Source organism: Camelus ferus, chromosome 36 (assembly GCF_009834535.1).
Source record: "Camelus ferus isolate YT-003-E chromosome 36, BCGSAC_Cfer_1.0, whole genome shotgun sequence".
Lineage (NCBI taxonomy): Eukaryota > Metazoa > Chordata > Mammalia > Artiodactyla > Camelidae > Camelus > Camelus ferus.
In genome coordinates this window covers 16,584,742-16,599,509 of record NC_045731.1, presented here as the reverse complement: position 1 = coordinate 16,599,509, position 14,768 = coordinate 16,584,742, and the positions used below count along the sequence as shown (strand labels likewise).

General features: G+C 36.6%; 1 protein-coding gene across 4 annotated transcripts in view; it reads right to left on the bottom strand.

Annotated features, from left to right (window-relative positions):
* Positions 1-13,512: 13,512 nt before the first annotated feature.
* Positions 13,513-14,768, bottom strand: part of GCFC2 (GC-rich sequence DNA-binding factor 2) — a 51,691-nt gene continuing 50,435 nt past the window's right edge. For 3 of the 4 annotated variants that reach the window (XM_032474228.1, XM_032474230.1, XM_032474231.1), the window contains one exon: positions 13,513-14,763. In XM_032474228.1, the coding sequence (XP_032330119.1) occupies positions 14,646-14,763 (118 nt within the window). In that variant the 3' untranslated portion in view covers positions 13,513-14,645. The remainder of the gene's footprint in view (positions 14,764-14,768) is intronic. The other variant, XM_032474229.1, reaches the window with a different exon arrangement.

Here is a 14,768-nt window from a genome sequence, read left to right as displayed (position 1 = left end):
CCCCTGGGCCTGCTGTTCCTCAGGTTTAAAAGAGTACAGCAAGTGGCAGCATGGATGTTGAGGAGGGGAGCCATTAACCTGTCTGTATCTTGAATCCTCCTGCTCAGATCTATGCTCTTGTGCCTAGTTTTTTGAGATTTTCATTTACTTCCCTCCTGTGCGGATCCGTTTTTTGGATTCTTCGTTTTCCACTGTATTGGCTTTATTGTTTTCCATTTTAATGAAACACATCCTCTGGTAGCTTCTAGAGGAAGTATGTAGGAAGATTTTTGATCTTGCATGTCTGTCATATTTGATATTTTATAAAATTCTCGGTGGGAAATAATTTTCCTTCAGAATTTTGAAGGTGTTGCTCCATTGTCTTGTTTCCAGTTGTGCTGAGAAATCCAAAACCATTTTGACTTCTGTTCTGTGAATGTGGTGAGCCTTGGTATGGCTTTTATTCATGATGTGAGGTATCTAATGAGTCCTTTCTGCACGGCAGCCCGAATCTTTCAGGTCCGGGAAACTTTCAGACTTCGCTGATGATCTCCTCTCCTCAGCTTCTCTCTTTCTGGATCTGGTGTTTTGATTTTGGATCTCCAAGACTGGATCTCTAGCTTCCTACCCTCCCTCCATCTGTTTTTCAGTGATTTGATTCAGTCTTCCAACTCTGCTGTATTTTTAAATCTCAAGATCCCTTTTTGATTTCTGGAAGTTCTTTTTCTCATGTGGAGCTCTGTCTTACTTTATATTTCTGTCTGTGGATTTGTTCTGTTACCACTGAGGATATTCATTGTAGTGTTCGTATTCTTTCTTTTGAAATTGTTTTTCTGCAAAGTCTTTTAACTCCAAATTTCTTCTCTGTGTATTTCTTTCTTTTTCTCTTTTAGGCTTTTCCGGGACACCTGGCAGTCCTTGGCTGTCTACTTATGGTGGACAGATAGTGGACTAAAAAGCTAATTAGAAGCCTTGGCCTTGTGGTAGGTGTTGTCTTCAGGACTGTCCAGGTGGGCTTTTTGGGAGTCCCCTCCTCCACATGGATATCTTATCTTCCTGGAGGCTAAGGGTCTTGTATGCCCGTGTTCTGGGTGCTGCATTGGAGAAGAAGAATGGGATTTCTGGCACTCTACATTTTTATGGCCATCGTATCCATCCCCTCCCACACACACACTTTTGACTTAGTATGCAGTGCACACAGTCCAGAAAACTGTTTTAACTTTCTAGAAAATAAACCTCTGGACTTAGCTAGTGTGAGGGAGGGCCAGGCAAGCCATGGTGGGGAGTTAAAAGTAAGGGATCAGGGATATAACCTCCAAATAGTTTTCATCGGCTTCTCATTATCTTAGCCACTGTCCTTCACCCCAGATTGCCAAGGTACTGGATTTGCTGACTGGCAATTCTGAGGGGTGAACTGGGTTGCCTTTTCGCCTTTTCCCACTGCTGGCTTGATTTACCTTCTTGAGTCTGTCGGCCCATCCATGTGCTCTTCCAGTTTGCAGAGTTTAGTTCTGTTGTTTCTTGTCCTGATCTCTCCAGTGGTTTTCTATCTCAGCCGTATGTTTCTCAACATTTTGTAACTCCTTGCATCTTGTCCTGTGATGTCCTTCCTTGTGGGTTTGTCTTTTTCCCTGCAGTACATTTTAGTGGTCATCTGCGGAAGTCGTCTGACAAGTCAGCCTATTTCGCCTACTTACTTTTCCTAGTAATAGCTCTCTTTTGAGAAACCTTGGGGTTTTCAACATTCAGTGCTTCCTTGGTCTTGTCACTGACTTTTAGGTCATGCGGGAGACAAAAAGTAAGAGTTACAAGACAACATCGCAGTAGTAGCTGTTGTATTTTCCCATCTATTTACCTTTACTCTGGAGGTCTTTATTTCATCGCAAGTTAGATGTAGATTCAAGTTACTACCCAGAGCCCTTCACTTCTGCCTGAAGCACTCCTTGCAGCATCTCTTGTAGGACAAGTCTAATTGCCATGAACTGCTTCAGGTTTTGTTTATCTGGGGATGTCTGTGTTCTCCCTCATTTTCACACTTGATCTTAGCCAAAAGGCCGAGAAGCGAATCTCCCTCATTTTTAAAGGACAGTTTTGCCAGATGTAGAATTCTTGGTTGACAGTATTTTTCTTTCAGCAAGTTAAAATATTTCATTCCATTGCCTTCTGGGTGGACTCCATAGTGTCTGATGAGAATTAGCTGTTAATTTTATTGAGAATCTTTTGATCGTGAGGAATTACTTCTCCCTTGCTGCTTTCAGGATTCTCTCTGCCCTTGTCTTTTGCCAGTTTGATTGTAATGTTTTGGTGTTGGCCTCTGTTTATTCTACTTGGAGTTCATTGAGATTCTTGGATTTGTAGTTTCATGTTTTTCATCAAATTTTGGGTATATTTGGCCATTCTTTCTTCAAATGTTCCTTCTGCCCCTTTATATCTTTCTTCTGGGACATAATGCACATGTTGGTCTATTTGATGGTGTCCCGTCAGTTTTGTAGGCTGTGTTCACTTTTCTTCATTCTTTTTTCTTTCTGCTTCATAATCATGATCATTGTAATTGTCCTGGTTTCAAGTTTGCTGATCTTTTTTCTGCCTGCTCAAACTGGCTGTTGAACTCCTGTAGTGATTTTTTTAAATGTCAGTTATTGTGCTTTTCAACCTCAGAATTTGGTTCCTTTTTATAATTTGTCTTTTTTTTTACATTCTCATTTTGTTCATACATCTCTTTGGAAATTTCCTTTAGTTCTTTGTCCATGTTTTCCTTTAGTTTCTTGAGCATATTTAAGGCAGTTTAACATCTTTGTCTACTAATTCTGATGTCTCTGCAGTGATGGTTCCTATTTATTAATTCATTCCTTTGGATGGCTATACACTTCTGTGTCTTTGAATGTCTTGTGATTATTTTTGTTGAAAACTGGACATTTATATATTCTAAGCTGATTCTGGAAATCATATTTGCCCTCCTTCCCTAAGGTTTGTTTTTATTTTGATTATTGGACTGTAGTAGTCCATTTGCTTAATGATGTTTTCAAATTCTTTTTGCGAAGAATATAGTCTTTGTGCGTGATCACTGAAGTCTGTTCCTTAGCTTAACTTTAGTGTTTTGACAGATAACTTTGAAAGTCAAGAGCTAAAGAACACACACCTCTCCCCAGTTTTTTCAGATTGTTACTTTTCTAGGGTACTCCCTCAGTATTGATCCATGCTTGCGCTAAGCCTAACAGCTAGCCTCAGTTGAAAGCTTAGGGTCTTCTAGGTCTTTTCCAAGCACGCTCCCTGTCCTGTGTGTGGCTAAGACATGTGTGGCTAAATTTCCTTATATATGCTTTTGAATATCCTAATTGCCCAAAGTAACTCCCTATCGCAGCTTTTTCTCCCAGTCCTTAGATAGTCTATTGTGTATCTCAGCTGTTGTCTTTTGACCCAGGCATTTGTGGATTGTTGGTTTGCCTTACACCATTTTTGAGCAATGCCTTCTGCTTTTCTGGCCCAAGTTTCAAGTTAGGCAAAACAAAGGTGAGTGTTTTGCTTTGGTCCTTCAGGCACCCCCAAAGAGGCTAGAATAGAATTAACAATAATTTGTGAATGAGGTCTGCTCTGCTCCATCCAGAGACAAGGACCAAGGTCCAACACTGAGAATGAAGCTACCATTTTCAAGACAGCTGCCACATCAAGGAAGGATGGTGGAAGGGCAAGTAAAGGTGCCACAAAGCTTTCTTACCGATTTTTTTTTTTTCTGGCTTTATTGAAATATAACTGAGCACTGTGTAAGTTTAAGGTGTATAGCTCAATGATTTTACTTTCATATATAGTGAAATTACCACAGTGAGTTTAGTTCATATCATGTATTAGTCATCTCATATTCATACAAAAAATGAGAGCTCAGAATCTATCTTAACAACTTTAAAGTAGGCCATACAGCAGTGTCAACTATAGTCATCATGCTGTCCATTACCTCCCTAGTACTTTGTACCTGGAAAGCTGTACTTTTGAAAACCTTCATCCAGTTTCCCCACCTCCTGCTGTCTGCCTGTTGCAAGCACAAATCTGATCTTTGTTTGCTTGTTTTGTTTGTTTCAGTTTTACAAAGATCATAACAGTATTTTGTCTTTCTCTGACCTCTGATGCCCTTAAGCTGCATCCATGTTGCAAATGGCAGGATTTCCTTCTTTTTTTGGAAAGAATGGTGGAATAAATATTCCATTGTAAGATAAGATACCACAACTTCTTTATCCATTTTTCTGGCGATGGACACTTAGGTTGCTTCCATGTCGTGGCTGTTGTAAATAGTGCTGCTATGAACTTCGGGGTGTAGGTAATTCTTTGACATAGTGTTTTTGTTTCTTTGGATATATACCCAAGGAATGGAAGTACTGAATAATATGGTAGTTCTGTTTTTGATTTTTTTGAGAAATCTCCATGTTTTCCATAGTCACTGCACCAATTTACATTCCTACTAACACTACACAAGGATTTCCTTTTCTCCAGTCCTCCCCGGCATTTGTTACCTCATGTCTTTTTGATGATAATCATTCTAACAAATGTGAGGTGATATCTCATTGTGGTTTTGGTTTGCATTTCCCTAATGATGAATATTGAGCACCTTTTCATGCATCTGTTGGCCATTTGTATATGTTCTTTGGAAAAAAAAAGTCTATTCAGGTACTATGTTAAATTCAATTATTTGTTGTTTTGCTGTCGACTTGGATGAATTCTTTACGTATTTTGGACCCAACCCCTTATCAGATATGGGGGTTGCAAATACTTTTCCCGTTGTGTAGGCCGTCTTTGCATTATGTTGATTGTTCTGTAGAATTCTTTTAGTTTCTTGTCCCACTTATTTTTGATTCTGTTGCTTGAGCTTTATGTGTCGAATCCAAAAAATCTTTGCGAAGAACCATGGAAAGGAGCATTTTTCCTATGTTTTCTTCTAGGAGTTTTAAGATTTCCAGCCTTACATTTAAGTCTTTAATCCACTTCAAGTTATTTTTTTTGAGTGGTGAAAGACAGGGATCTAGTTTTATTCTTTTACATATGAATACCCAATTTTCCAGCACCATTTATTGAAGAGACTTTCTTTTCTCCATTGAGTATTGTTGGCTGCCTCATTAAATGTTGGTCGATGTATATGCCTGGGTTTATTTCTGGGTTTTCAAATCTGTTCCTTTAGTCTGTGTGTCTGTTTCTATTCCAGGACCATACTGTGTTGATTACTATTAGCTTTTAAATATAGCTTGAAATCAGAAAGTGTGATACCTCCTGCTACTCCTTTCTCCGGATTGTTCTGGCTATTCAGCATCTTTTGTGGTTCTGTATGTGTTTTAGGATTTTTTTTTTCTCCTGTAAAAAAATGCCTTTAGAGTCTTAATAGGGATTGCATTGAATTAATAAATGGCTTTGGGTAAGATGAGCATTTTAACAATATTAATTCTTCCAATCCATGAACATGGGATACCTTTCCACTTATTTATTTCTCCAGTTTCTTTCGTCGATGTCTTGTAGTTCTAAGTAAGAAATCCTTAAGTTTATTCTTAAGTATTTTTGTTTATTTTTGATACTATGGTAAATGGGATTTTTTTTCCAGCTAATAGTTGTGTTTTTGAATGTTACTTTCATATCCTGCAACTTTACTATATTTGTTGATTAGATCTAACAGTTTTTTTTTTTTTTTTTTTTTTTTGGTGGGGTAGGTTTACTTCTTTCTTTCGAATTCTGATGCCTTTTAGTTCTTTTTCTTGCCTGACTGCTCTGGCTTGGACTGCCAGTACTTTGTTGAATAGTAACGGTGAGAGTGGGCAACCTTGCCTTGTTCCTGATTTTGGAAAAGCTTTCAGTATTTTCCTGTTGATTGTGACGTTAGCTGTGGTCTTGTCCTATATGGTCTGTATTATTTTGAGGTTTGGTTCTTCTACACTTAGTTTGCTAAGAGTTTATATTATCAATAAATGTTGAATTTTGTCAAATGCTGCTTCTGTGTCTTTAATAGAATTAAAAAAAAAAAAAACCATCTGATGTGCTGTATCACAGCTGTTCCTTTGTGGATGACGAGCCATCCCTGCAGGGGTAAATCCCAGTTGATCATGGTGAATGATCCTTCTAATTTGCTGCTTAATTTGGTTTGCTAGTATTTTTCTGAGAATATTTGCATCCTATTCATCAGGGATATTGGCTTGTAGTTTTCTTGTTGTGTCCTTTTCTAACTTTGGTATCAAGTTAATGCTGGTCTCATAAAATAAAATTTGAGAGTATTTCCTCCTCTTCAATTTTTGGGAAAAGTTTGAGAAGGATTAGTATTAATTCTCCTTTATCCCTGGTAAAATTTACTAGTGAAGCCATCTTGTCCTGAGCTTTTCTTCTTTGGGATTTTTGATTATTAATTCAATCTCCTTACTAGTACTTAGTCTGTTCAGATTTTCAATTTCTTCCTGTTTCAGTCTTGTTGGGTTGCATGTTTCCATTTCTAGGTTATCCAGTTTGGTGGCATATAGTTGTTCATAGTAGGTTCTTATGCTCCTTTGTATTTCTGTGGTATCAATTTTAAATGTCTCCTCTTTTGTTTATAATTTTATTGTTTGAGTCCTTTCTCATATTTCCTTGGTTGGTCTAGCTAAATGTCAGTTTTGTTTATCTTTCAAAGAACCAACTCTTTTGGTAATCTTTTGTATTGTTTTTCTGTTCTCTATTGCATTTATTTCTGCTCTGATCTTCATTATTTCCTTCCTTCTGGTAATTTTGGGCTCAGTTTGTTCTTTCTTGTCTAATGCCTTGAGATGTAGAGTTAGGTTGTTTGAGATCTTGCTTGTTTCTCAATGTAGGTGTTTTTGCTATGAACTTCCCTCTTACAATTTTTGTTGCATTCCATGAATTTTGGTGTATTGTGTTTTCATTTTCATTTGTCTCAAGATAATTGTTTATTTCCGCTTTCTTTGACCCATTGGTTGTTCAGAAGACTGTTTAATTTCCCTGTATTCACAAGTTGTTCAGTTTCCTCCTGTTGTTGATTTCTAGTTTCATATCATTGTGGTCAGAGAAGGTACCTGGTTTGACTTCCATCTTCTTGAATTTGCTTAGACTTGTGGTCTACCATACGGTCTGTCCTAGAGAACATGCTGTTTTGGATAGAATGTTCTGTATGTCTGTTTGGTTCATTTGGTCTCTAGTTTCAAGTTCACTCTTTCCTCTTTGATTCTTTGTCTGGATGATTTATCTATTACTGATCATGCATTAAATTTCCCATTATTGTATTGCTGTTTATTTCTCCTTTTAGCTCTGTTACTTTTTTATATATTTAGGTGCTCCAGTGTTGGGTGTTCTATCTTGATGGATTGATCCCTTTATCATTATATAATGATCTATGTCTCTTACCATTTTTAGTTTAAAGTCTATTTGGTCTAATATAACTACTGCTTTTGTTAATGTTGTTACTAATTGCTTGAAATATCTTTTTCCATCCCATCATCCTCAGTCTATGTGTGTCTTTAAGACTAAAGTGAGTCTCTTGTAGGCAGCATATTGATGCCTGTTTATCCTTTTATACATTCAGTATCTTTTGACTGAAGAATTAATTTATTGATGTTTAGAGTAATTATCAATAGGCAGGGACTTACAGTGGCCTTTTTGTTGTTTATGTTCTGGCTATTTTTTTTCCCCCTTGTTTGATGTCTTTTGGTGTCAGTATGTTTTGACTTTATCTTGTTCTTCTGTGTAATTACTACAGGTTTTCTCTCTCATAGTTATGAGGCTTACATAAGGCTTAAAATTGTAACACCCTGTTTTAAACTGATAACGACGTTGATAGCATCACTACTGTTTACACTGTGACTTCTCCCCTCACATTTTAGGTTGCTGATGTTATAGTTTATATGTATTTTTATATCGTGCATCCAACAGGTTACTGTAGTTGCAGTTATTTTCACTGTATGTATTTTGACTTTTGCACTAGAGCTATGATTTACATACCACCATACCATATTACAGAATCTAACCGACTGTCGTTATCAGTGAGTTTTAAACTACCTTCTTACATTTTTATTATGTTAATTTGTGTTCTTTTACCTTCATTCAAAGAAACCCCTTTACAATGTCTTGTAAGGCAGGTTAATGATGATGAACTCCTTAAGCATTTTGTTTGTTTGGGAAAAGTTATCTCCTTCATTTCTGAAGGATGGCTTTTCCAAGTACGGAATTCCTGGGTGACAGTTATTTCATTTGATTCTTCTAATACATTATCTCATTTTTCCCTGGCTTGATAATGTTTCTGTGAGAAATCCACCAATAGTATTACAGGGTTCCTTTGTATACTGTTTTTTTTTTTTTTTTTTTTTTTTTTGCTACTTTCAAAATTCTTTGTTTTGACTCTTGACGATTTAATTATCATTTCACTCAGTGGTGTTGTCCTTGGGACCTTATGGATCAGAATGTCCATTTCTCTCCCAAGGTTATGAAAGTTTTCAGCCATTATTGCTTTAGACATACTTTGTCCCTTTCTCTTCTCCTTGGGGAACTCCTATAATGCAGATATTGTTTCTTTTGATTGTGTCCATAAGTACCATAGATATTTTTTTTCCACTGTTTTCTTTTTGCTTGTCTGATTAGGTATTGTTGATTTCTTCTGCACGGTTGAGTTTGCTTGTGACGCTCTCTATCAAGTTCTTCAGTCATTGTATTTTTCAGTTCCAGGTTTGTTTGTTTGTTTTTTCCTTTTAGTTTTGTTTTTGGATGGTTTCTATTTTTGTTCAATTTGTTTTTTCATGCATTGTTTTCCTAATTTCCTTTAGTTGTGTGTTCTTGTAGCTCACTAAATTTCTTTAAGAGGATTATTCTGATTTCTTTTCCTGACAATTTATAGCTCTCCATTTCTTTAGGGTCAGTTACTAAGAACTTTATTAGTTTCCTTTGGTGCTGTCATGCTTATTGATTATTTGTGATCCTCTGTTCCTTACATTTTATCGGTGCATTTAGTTAGCAGTCTCCTCTTCCAGACTTCATAGGTTTGCCTTGGCAGTCAGCTCATTTTGGCTTTTGGACCTGTCAACTGGTAATATCTTAGGGCATGTGTGTCTTGCTATCAGGGTCTATTTTGGGGCGAGACCACAGCCTGAGATCTGAGATTTGGGGAATGTCACTGGCTGAGAACAAGTGAAAGGACTTCTGGCTTGGTTCCCTGCCCACACGAGGCCGTACAGGTTCTCCAGTTGGGGCTACTATATGGTCAGGACTGGGTATTATATTCAGCAGTTAGCTTACCTGACCTGGTAGGTCCGAGGTCCTATACGGCTTATTGTTTGGGGACCTGAATCGGGTAAGACGGTACACTGAATTCCTTGGCTAGATGGGGCCACTACTTCTGCAGACAGGGAAATGATGACCTGGATCTGTGTTCAAGTGCCACTGTAAGCAGAGCTGCTGGATGGGCTGTGCAGCTGCCCAAGTGCTCTGCTTATGTTCACTGGCTGGGTGGACAAAGCTACAAATTAATTTTCTTGTCAGGCAGAGTGGAAGAATCAGATCCAAGGTTGGTAAGGATCTTCATGGTCTAGACTCAGGCCAATCCCTGCCCCAAGTTCCCTGGCCATATGAGGTCACTGGCTTTGCAGATGATCAGCTGTGCCTGCCAGAGTCTGTTGGATTGTTGCTGGGCCAGTTTTCCAGTTGTTTTAGCCAGGATTTCTGGTTGGGAGGGACTCGGAGCTACACTCAGCAGCGGGCAAAGCTATGAATTACCTCCTTGCCTGGGCAGGAAAAGGGAACCAACTCCAAGTCTAGAAAAGCTATGTTTGTGGTCTTGACTCAAGCCAACTCTCACCCCAAGTTCCCTGGCTGACTGGTGTCACTGGCTTTGCTCTGTGGATGACCAGCTCTGCCTACTGCTCTGTCTGCTCGAGCATTGCTTGGTTATACAGCTTTCCAAGTGTCCCAACCATGCTTTTCCTGCAAGGTGAGACCAGAGTGGAACTCCCAAGAAGTGACCAATGCTGAGGGAGCTGGATGTCCACCTTGGGCTCTTTTTTCTCACTGTAGTAACTGTAGGCTCAGTGGCTCCAGTGGTTGACAATGTCCCCTGAAAATTTAAAATGTACCCCACCTTCCCACACACAAAAAGTCCCACAATGCCTCTGAGTTCACAGTGGTGCCCCAGGGTATCTCAGATTAGGTTGGGAACTGTGGGTCTATAGGCATTTAATTCTAGCATGCAACCATACAAGAAAATACTCAGAATAGTCAACCCTAATGCTCTTTTGACATTTTGTAAGACGCCTGTAAAATCTGTGTTAAAAAAAAACCAGTAACTGGACTAACTCCATGAAATCTGAGTACTTAAGAGAATATTATCAGCGTAAATGTATTTGCCATAAAGAATCTTCCTGGGACATTTCTGGTTAGTGGATCATACTGAAATATCCAGGGCAGTGATTCTAAGGCACTGTTCTTGATGGGAACTTGTTGGGTTTGGGCAGAAAAGGGCTGAGAACTACTGGTCTAATGGACTGTGTGTGTTAAAAGCAAAGATGTCTGGGATATCCCTATTAGTTTTCCTCTGTTAACATCCACCGATGACCTTCAAAAACAGTATCAAGAAGGGCAGTCAGTATGGTCTTCAGTGGTGATCAGCCCATTGGTAATACTATCAGAGACAGTTCACTATTCCAGACAATTGTCTGCCTTATAAGGTATTTTAAAAAGTTGATGCATAATTAATGTACAATACACAGATACTAGGTTTTGTTTCTAACAACTGAATATACCCATGTACCTACCCACTGTACAAATCAAGATAGAGCATTTCCATCACCACCAAAAGTTTTTTTTCATTCTTTGATCATTTTAGATGTCTGTTCTTGTATTTAATACACCCTGAATCATAAAGTATGTATTCTTTCCTAACTTTTCATTTAATGATGCTTTTGAAGTTTACTTATTGTACACATTAGTTTATTTCTAATGCTGTTTTCCATTGTATCAATCTACCAATTTATCCATTTTGATTATAGTTTTGGGCTATTATCAATAAGGCTCCTATCAACAGTCTCGTATAATCTTTTCTTGTGAATATATTTTTATTTTCTTGGGCAGATACCTAGGAGTGGTATTGCTGAGTTGTATGGTAAGTGAATGTTTTAGTAAGAAACTGATGAACAGTTTCCCAAAGTGGTTTCATTTTACACTTCCCTCAGCAACCTAGGGATGTTCGAATGGCTTCATATTCTAGGCAGCATTTGTTGATGTTAGTCTTTTTCAGTCATTCTAGTGGATGTGAAATGGTATCATTATGGTTTTAATTTGTACTTCCCAGCGGACTGATGATACAGAATACCAAAAAATCTTTACCTATTCCAAGACCAAAGATAGTGTTTTTTTCCCTACAAGCTTTCGTTTCTGGGTTTCACATTTAGATCTGTGATTCACGTGGGTATATTAAATAAGGGTCAAGGTCATTTTATTTCATATATGTAGTTGTTCTACCAATACTGTTTTACTCTCCTTTTCCCACTGTATTAACTTGGCACCGTGGTCAAAAATTGAGCATATATGTGTAGGTCTGTAACAACTCTTGATTCTGTTCCGTTGATGTATTAATTTATTCTTATCCTAATACCACAGTCTTGCTTACTGTAGCTTTATAGTAAGTCTTGAAATCAGATAGAGCAAGTCTTCCAACTTGGTCTTATGTTTCAAGATTAGCTTGGCTATTTTAAGGTCTCTGTACTTTCATATAAATTTTAATTTTAATATATTTTAATCAGCCAGTTTTTTTTTTTTTAAAGCCTGACAGAATTTTGATAGGGGTTGGATAACTATCAGTCAGTATAGGAGGAAGATACCTTGAACAAAAATTGAGTTTTCCAATTCACGAGCATGATACATGTATACTTTAATTTAAGTTTCTAATTTTTTTCTCAGCAATTTTTGTATTCCTCAGTGCAGAGGTCTTGGGTGTCTTTCTATACATTTGTTCTTAGGTGTTTGATGTTTTTCGTTGCTACTGAAGAGTTATTGTTTTTAAAATTCAAGTTTCCAGTTAGATCACCAGCATACCCCTGGGCTCTGATTTTTGTAAGATCTTGCTAAACTTCACTTATTCTGGTTGAAATTTTTTTCTTTTGTAGAATACATAAGGTTTTTTTATGCAAACAATCTTATCATTTGTGAATAATGACTCTTACCTCTTGAGTGAGTTTTAATCTTCATGCCTTCATTGGTGAGGGCAGACATCTTTGCTTTAATACTTCACCATTATTTATGATGTTAATTAAGTGTGGGTGTTCTTTTGCAGGTGATCTTTATGAGGAATTTATATTCCTGTTTTTATACTGTAAGAAGGAATCACTGGGATGATCATATGGTTTTCTTCTTTTACTCCATTCATGGTTTATTTTTAATGTTAAACCAACCTTGCCTTTCTGGAATAAACCCTATTTGATCATGATGTATTACTATCCTTTTATATATCACTGGGTTCAGTTTGTTTTAAGGACTTTATTTCTATATTCATGAGGAATATTGGTCTGCTATTTTCTTCTGTTGTAGTATCTTTTTCAGGTTTCATATCATACATGGTATTTCTTAAGAATCATCTATATAAATATTTTGTTCACAGGCCTAAGAAATCCAAAACGACTCAGTTTTTCTTAGGTATGTTTTCATGGCCATTGAAATGTTCCTAATAGCCATATGAAAAAAGTTAAAAAAAAAATCATCTGTCTGATTCTGTAAAAATTTTACATTCTTTTAAGTAAACAAAAAGCTGAAAAAACCCCAGGAAAGAACTGAGATGTGAGATGAGTTGCTAACTCAAAGGGGTGTTTTTGCTAGTTGCGTTTCTCTTCTTCATTCCATCCATTTCACAGAAATAGGAAAACGGGGGAATAAAAAATAATTCTGCACTGAGGATTAGGCAAGCTTAAAAAATGTTTTTGAATATCCTCAATTATAGTATATGATGGATAAATATCTTGAGATTCAAACTCCAAGCATGATGAAATTTAGTTGAAAACTAGTGGGCATTTTTATCAATTTGTAGTTTTAAAAGCGGTTCTAATATTTTCCATTCTACAAAAAGCAAGAGAAATCTCTCTGCCAAAGTTAAAAATGTAAAGGACCATGTAACACACCTTTAATTAGAAATGCAGAAGTCAGGGAAATTTCAAATGTATACTTTAATAGTAAAAAAAAATTACAAATTTTATACACAATAAAGCATCTGCCGTTTATATAAAAAGCTGTATGTGTATACACACACATATATACTTTTTTTAAGAAGAGAAAAGATCTGAAAGGGTAACAAAATGAAAATAGCAGTTACTTCTGGGAACAATAATTGTTTAAGAATGTTAAAACCTTTTTAGCAATGGCTTGAATCTTCTGTATGAGAATTTATTCTGTGTAATTTGTGTAACTAAAGTAAACTTTAAAAAACCGTTCATACCAGTGAATTATGAGTCTTCACTGCAGTAGAAATCACACGCCAGTCTGTTAAAATATATTACATGCAGCTTCAAAACTAGCGGTGATAAGGTTAGAGGCCACATGCTCAAATTCTACAATATAATCAATTTTCCTGATTATTTTCTGGACAATTTACATAATGTCCATTTAGGGTTGCGCTCAAGTTACTTAAACAGATTCAAGAAAAATTAGTAAACTCACTTTGAAAAATGTTTTGAAAAATGTTCTCAATTTCTATTGGATTCAATGACTCCCTCAGACTTTCTGAATTACTAAATCTTTTATCAGAAAATGAATCATATGGTCTGAATATTTAAAATACTTGTTTCCTATCTAAGCCTACGACCAATGACAAAAAAAAAATAACAAAAAAGAGTAATAACTATCTGTAACATCCAAACACTTAGTACACCAAAAACATACACAAATTTAAAGAAAACAGCAAATAGGGAAAACTGTAACATATCACAGGCAAAATATGATTATCCTTAAAATATACAGCTCTTATAAGTCCGTGAGAAAAATATAAATAGATATTTCAAAAAGAATTACAAATGGCCAAAAAACAAGTAGTCACTCTAGTAGTCCAAATAAATAATTAAGATTTTTGCCACCTATTAATTAAGTGCAAATGAGTTAACAAAACGGTAATACCTATTACGGCTGGAGACTCACTGGCCTCTCTTACCCTTGTGCTGGTGCAATGCAATGGTGCAGGTTTCAGAACAATCTGACAAGCATTAGTCATCACAAGTCTCAGAATGCCTTAATTAGTAAATACTTAGTAATTCATTCCAACTAAGATTTTCATTTTAACTTACTCGTAAATAGACACAGTTAAAATGAAGAGAATTAATAATGTTTTTATGGTTCAGGACAGAAAATTCACCAAAACCAAAATAGCTATAAACAAGCTTTCTTCAACTCCTTTCTTAAAGCTGGAAAAGTCACCAGAAGAATCAGGCAAAAATATATTAAACTCTTAATGTTCCTGTGTGCTCAATTCCTGCAAATACCACGAAGTAAGGAGGGGCAGGCTTCACGATACCAGAAGGTAGAAGGTGGAGGGAACGGAAGTTCAGAGTCCTGCTTTTTTGTTTTTACAAATCCTCCCCAGTCTGTTACTAGGAATAAAGAAGAGGCAACAGCTTTTTTACCTCCTCCAAGCAAAAGAGCCAAGTGTGACTATATTAACATCTTATTTCAGTACCTCATATAAAGTCTCCTCAAACTTCTTTAATTACTGATTTTAGATGGTCTAGGTTATGTTCTTCTATGAAGGATTCTGCTTGATTCAAAGCTTTTATTTTCACTAGAATAAGAATTATTTCTTTGACTTCATCCCTGAA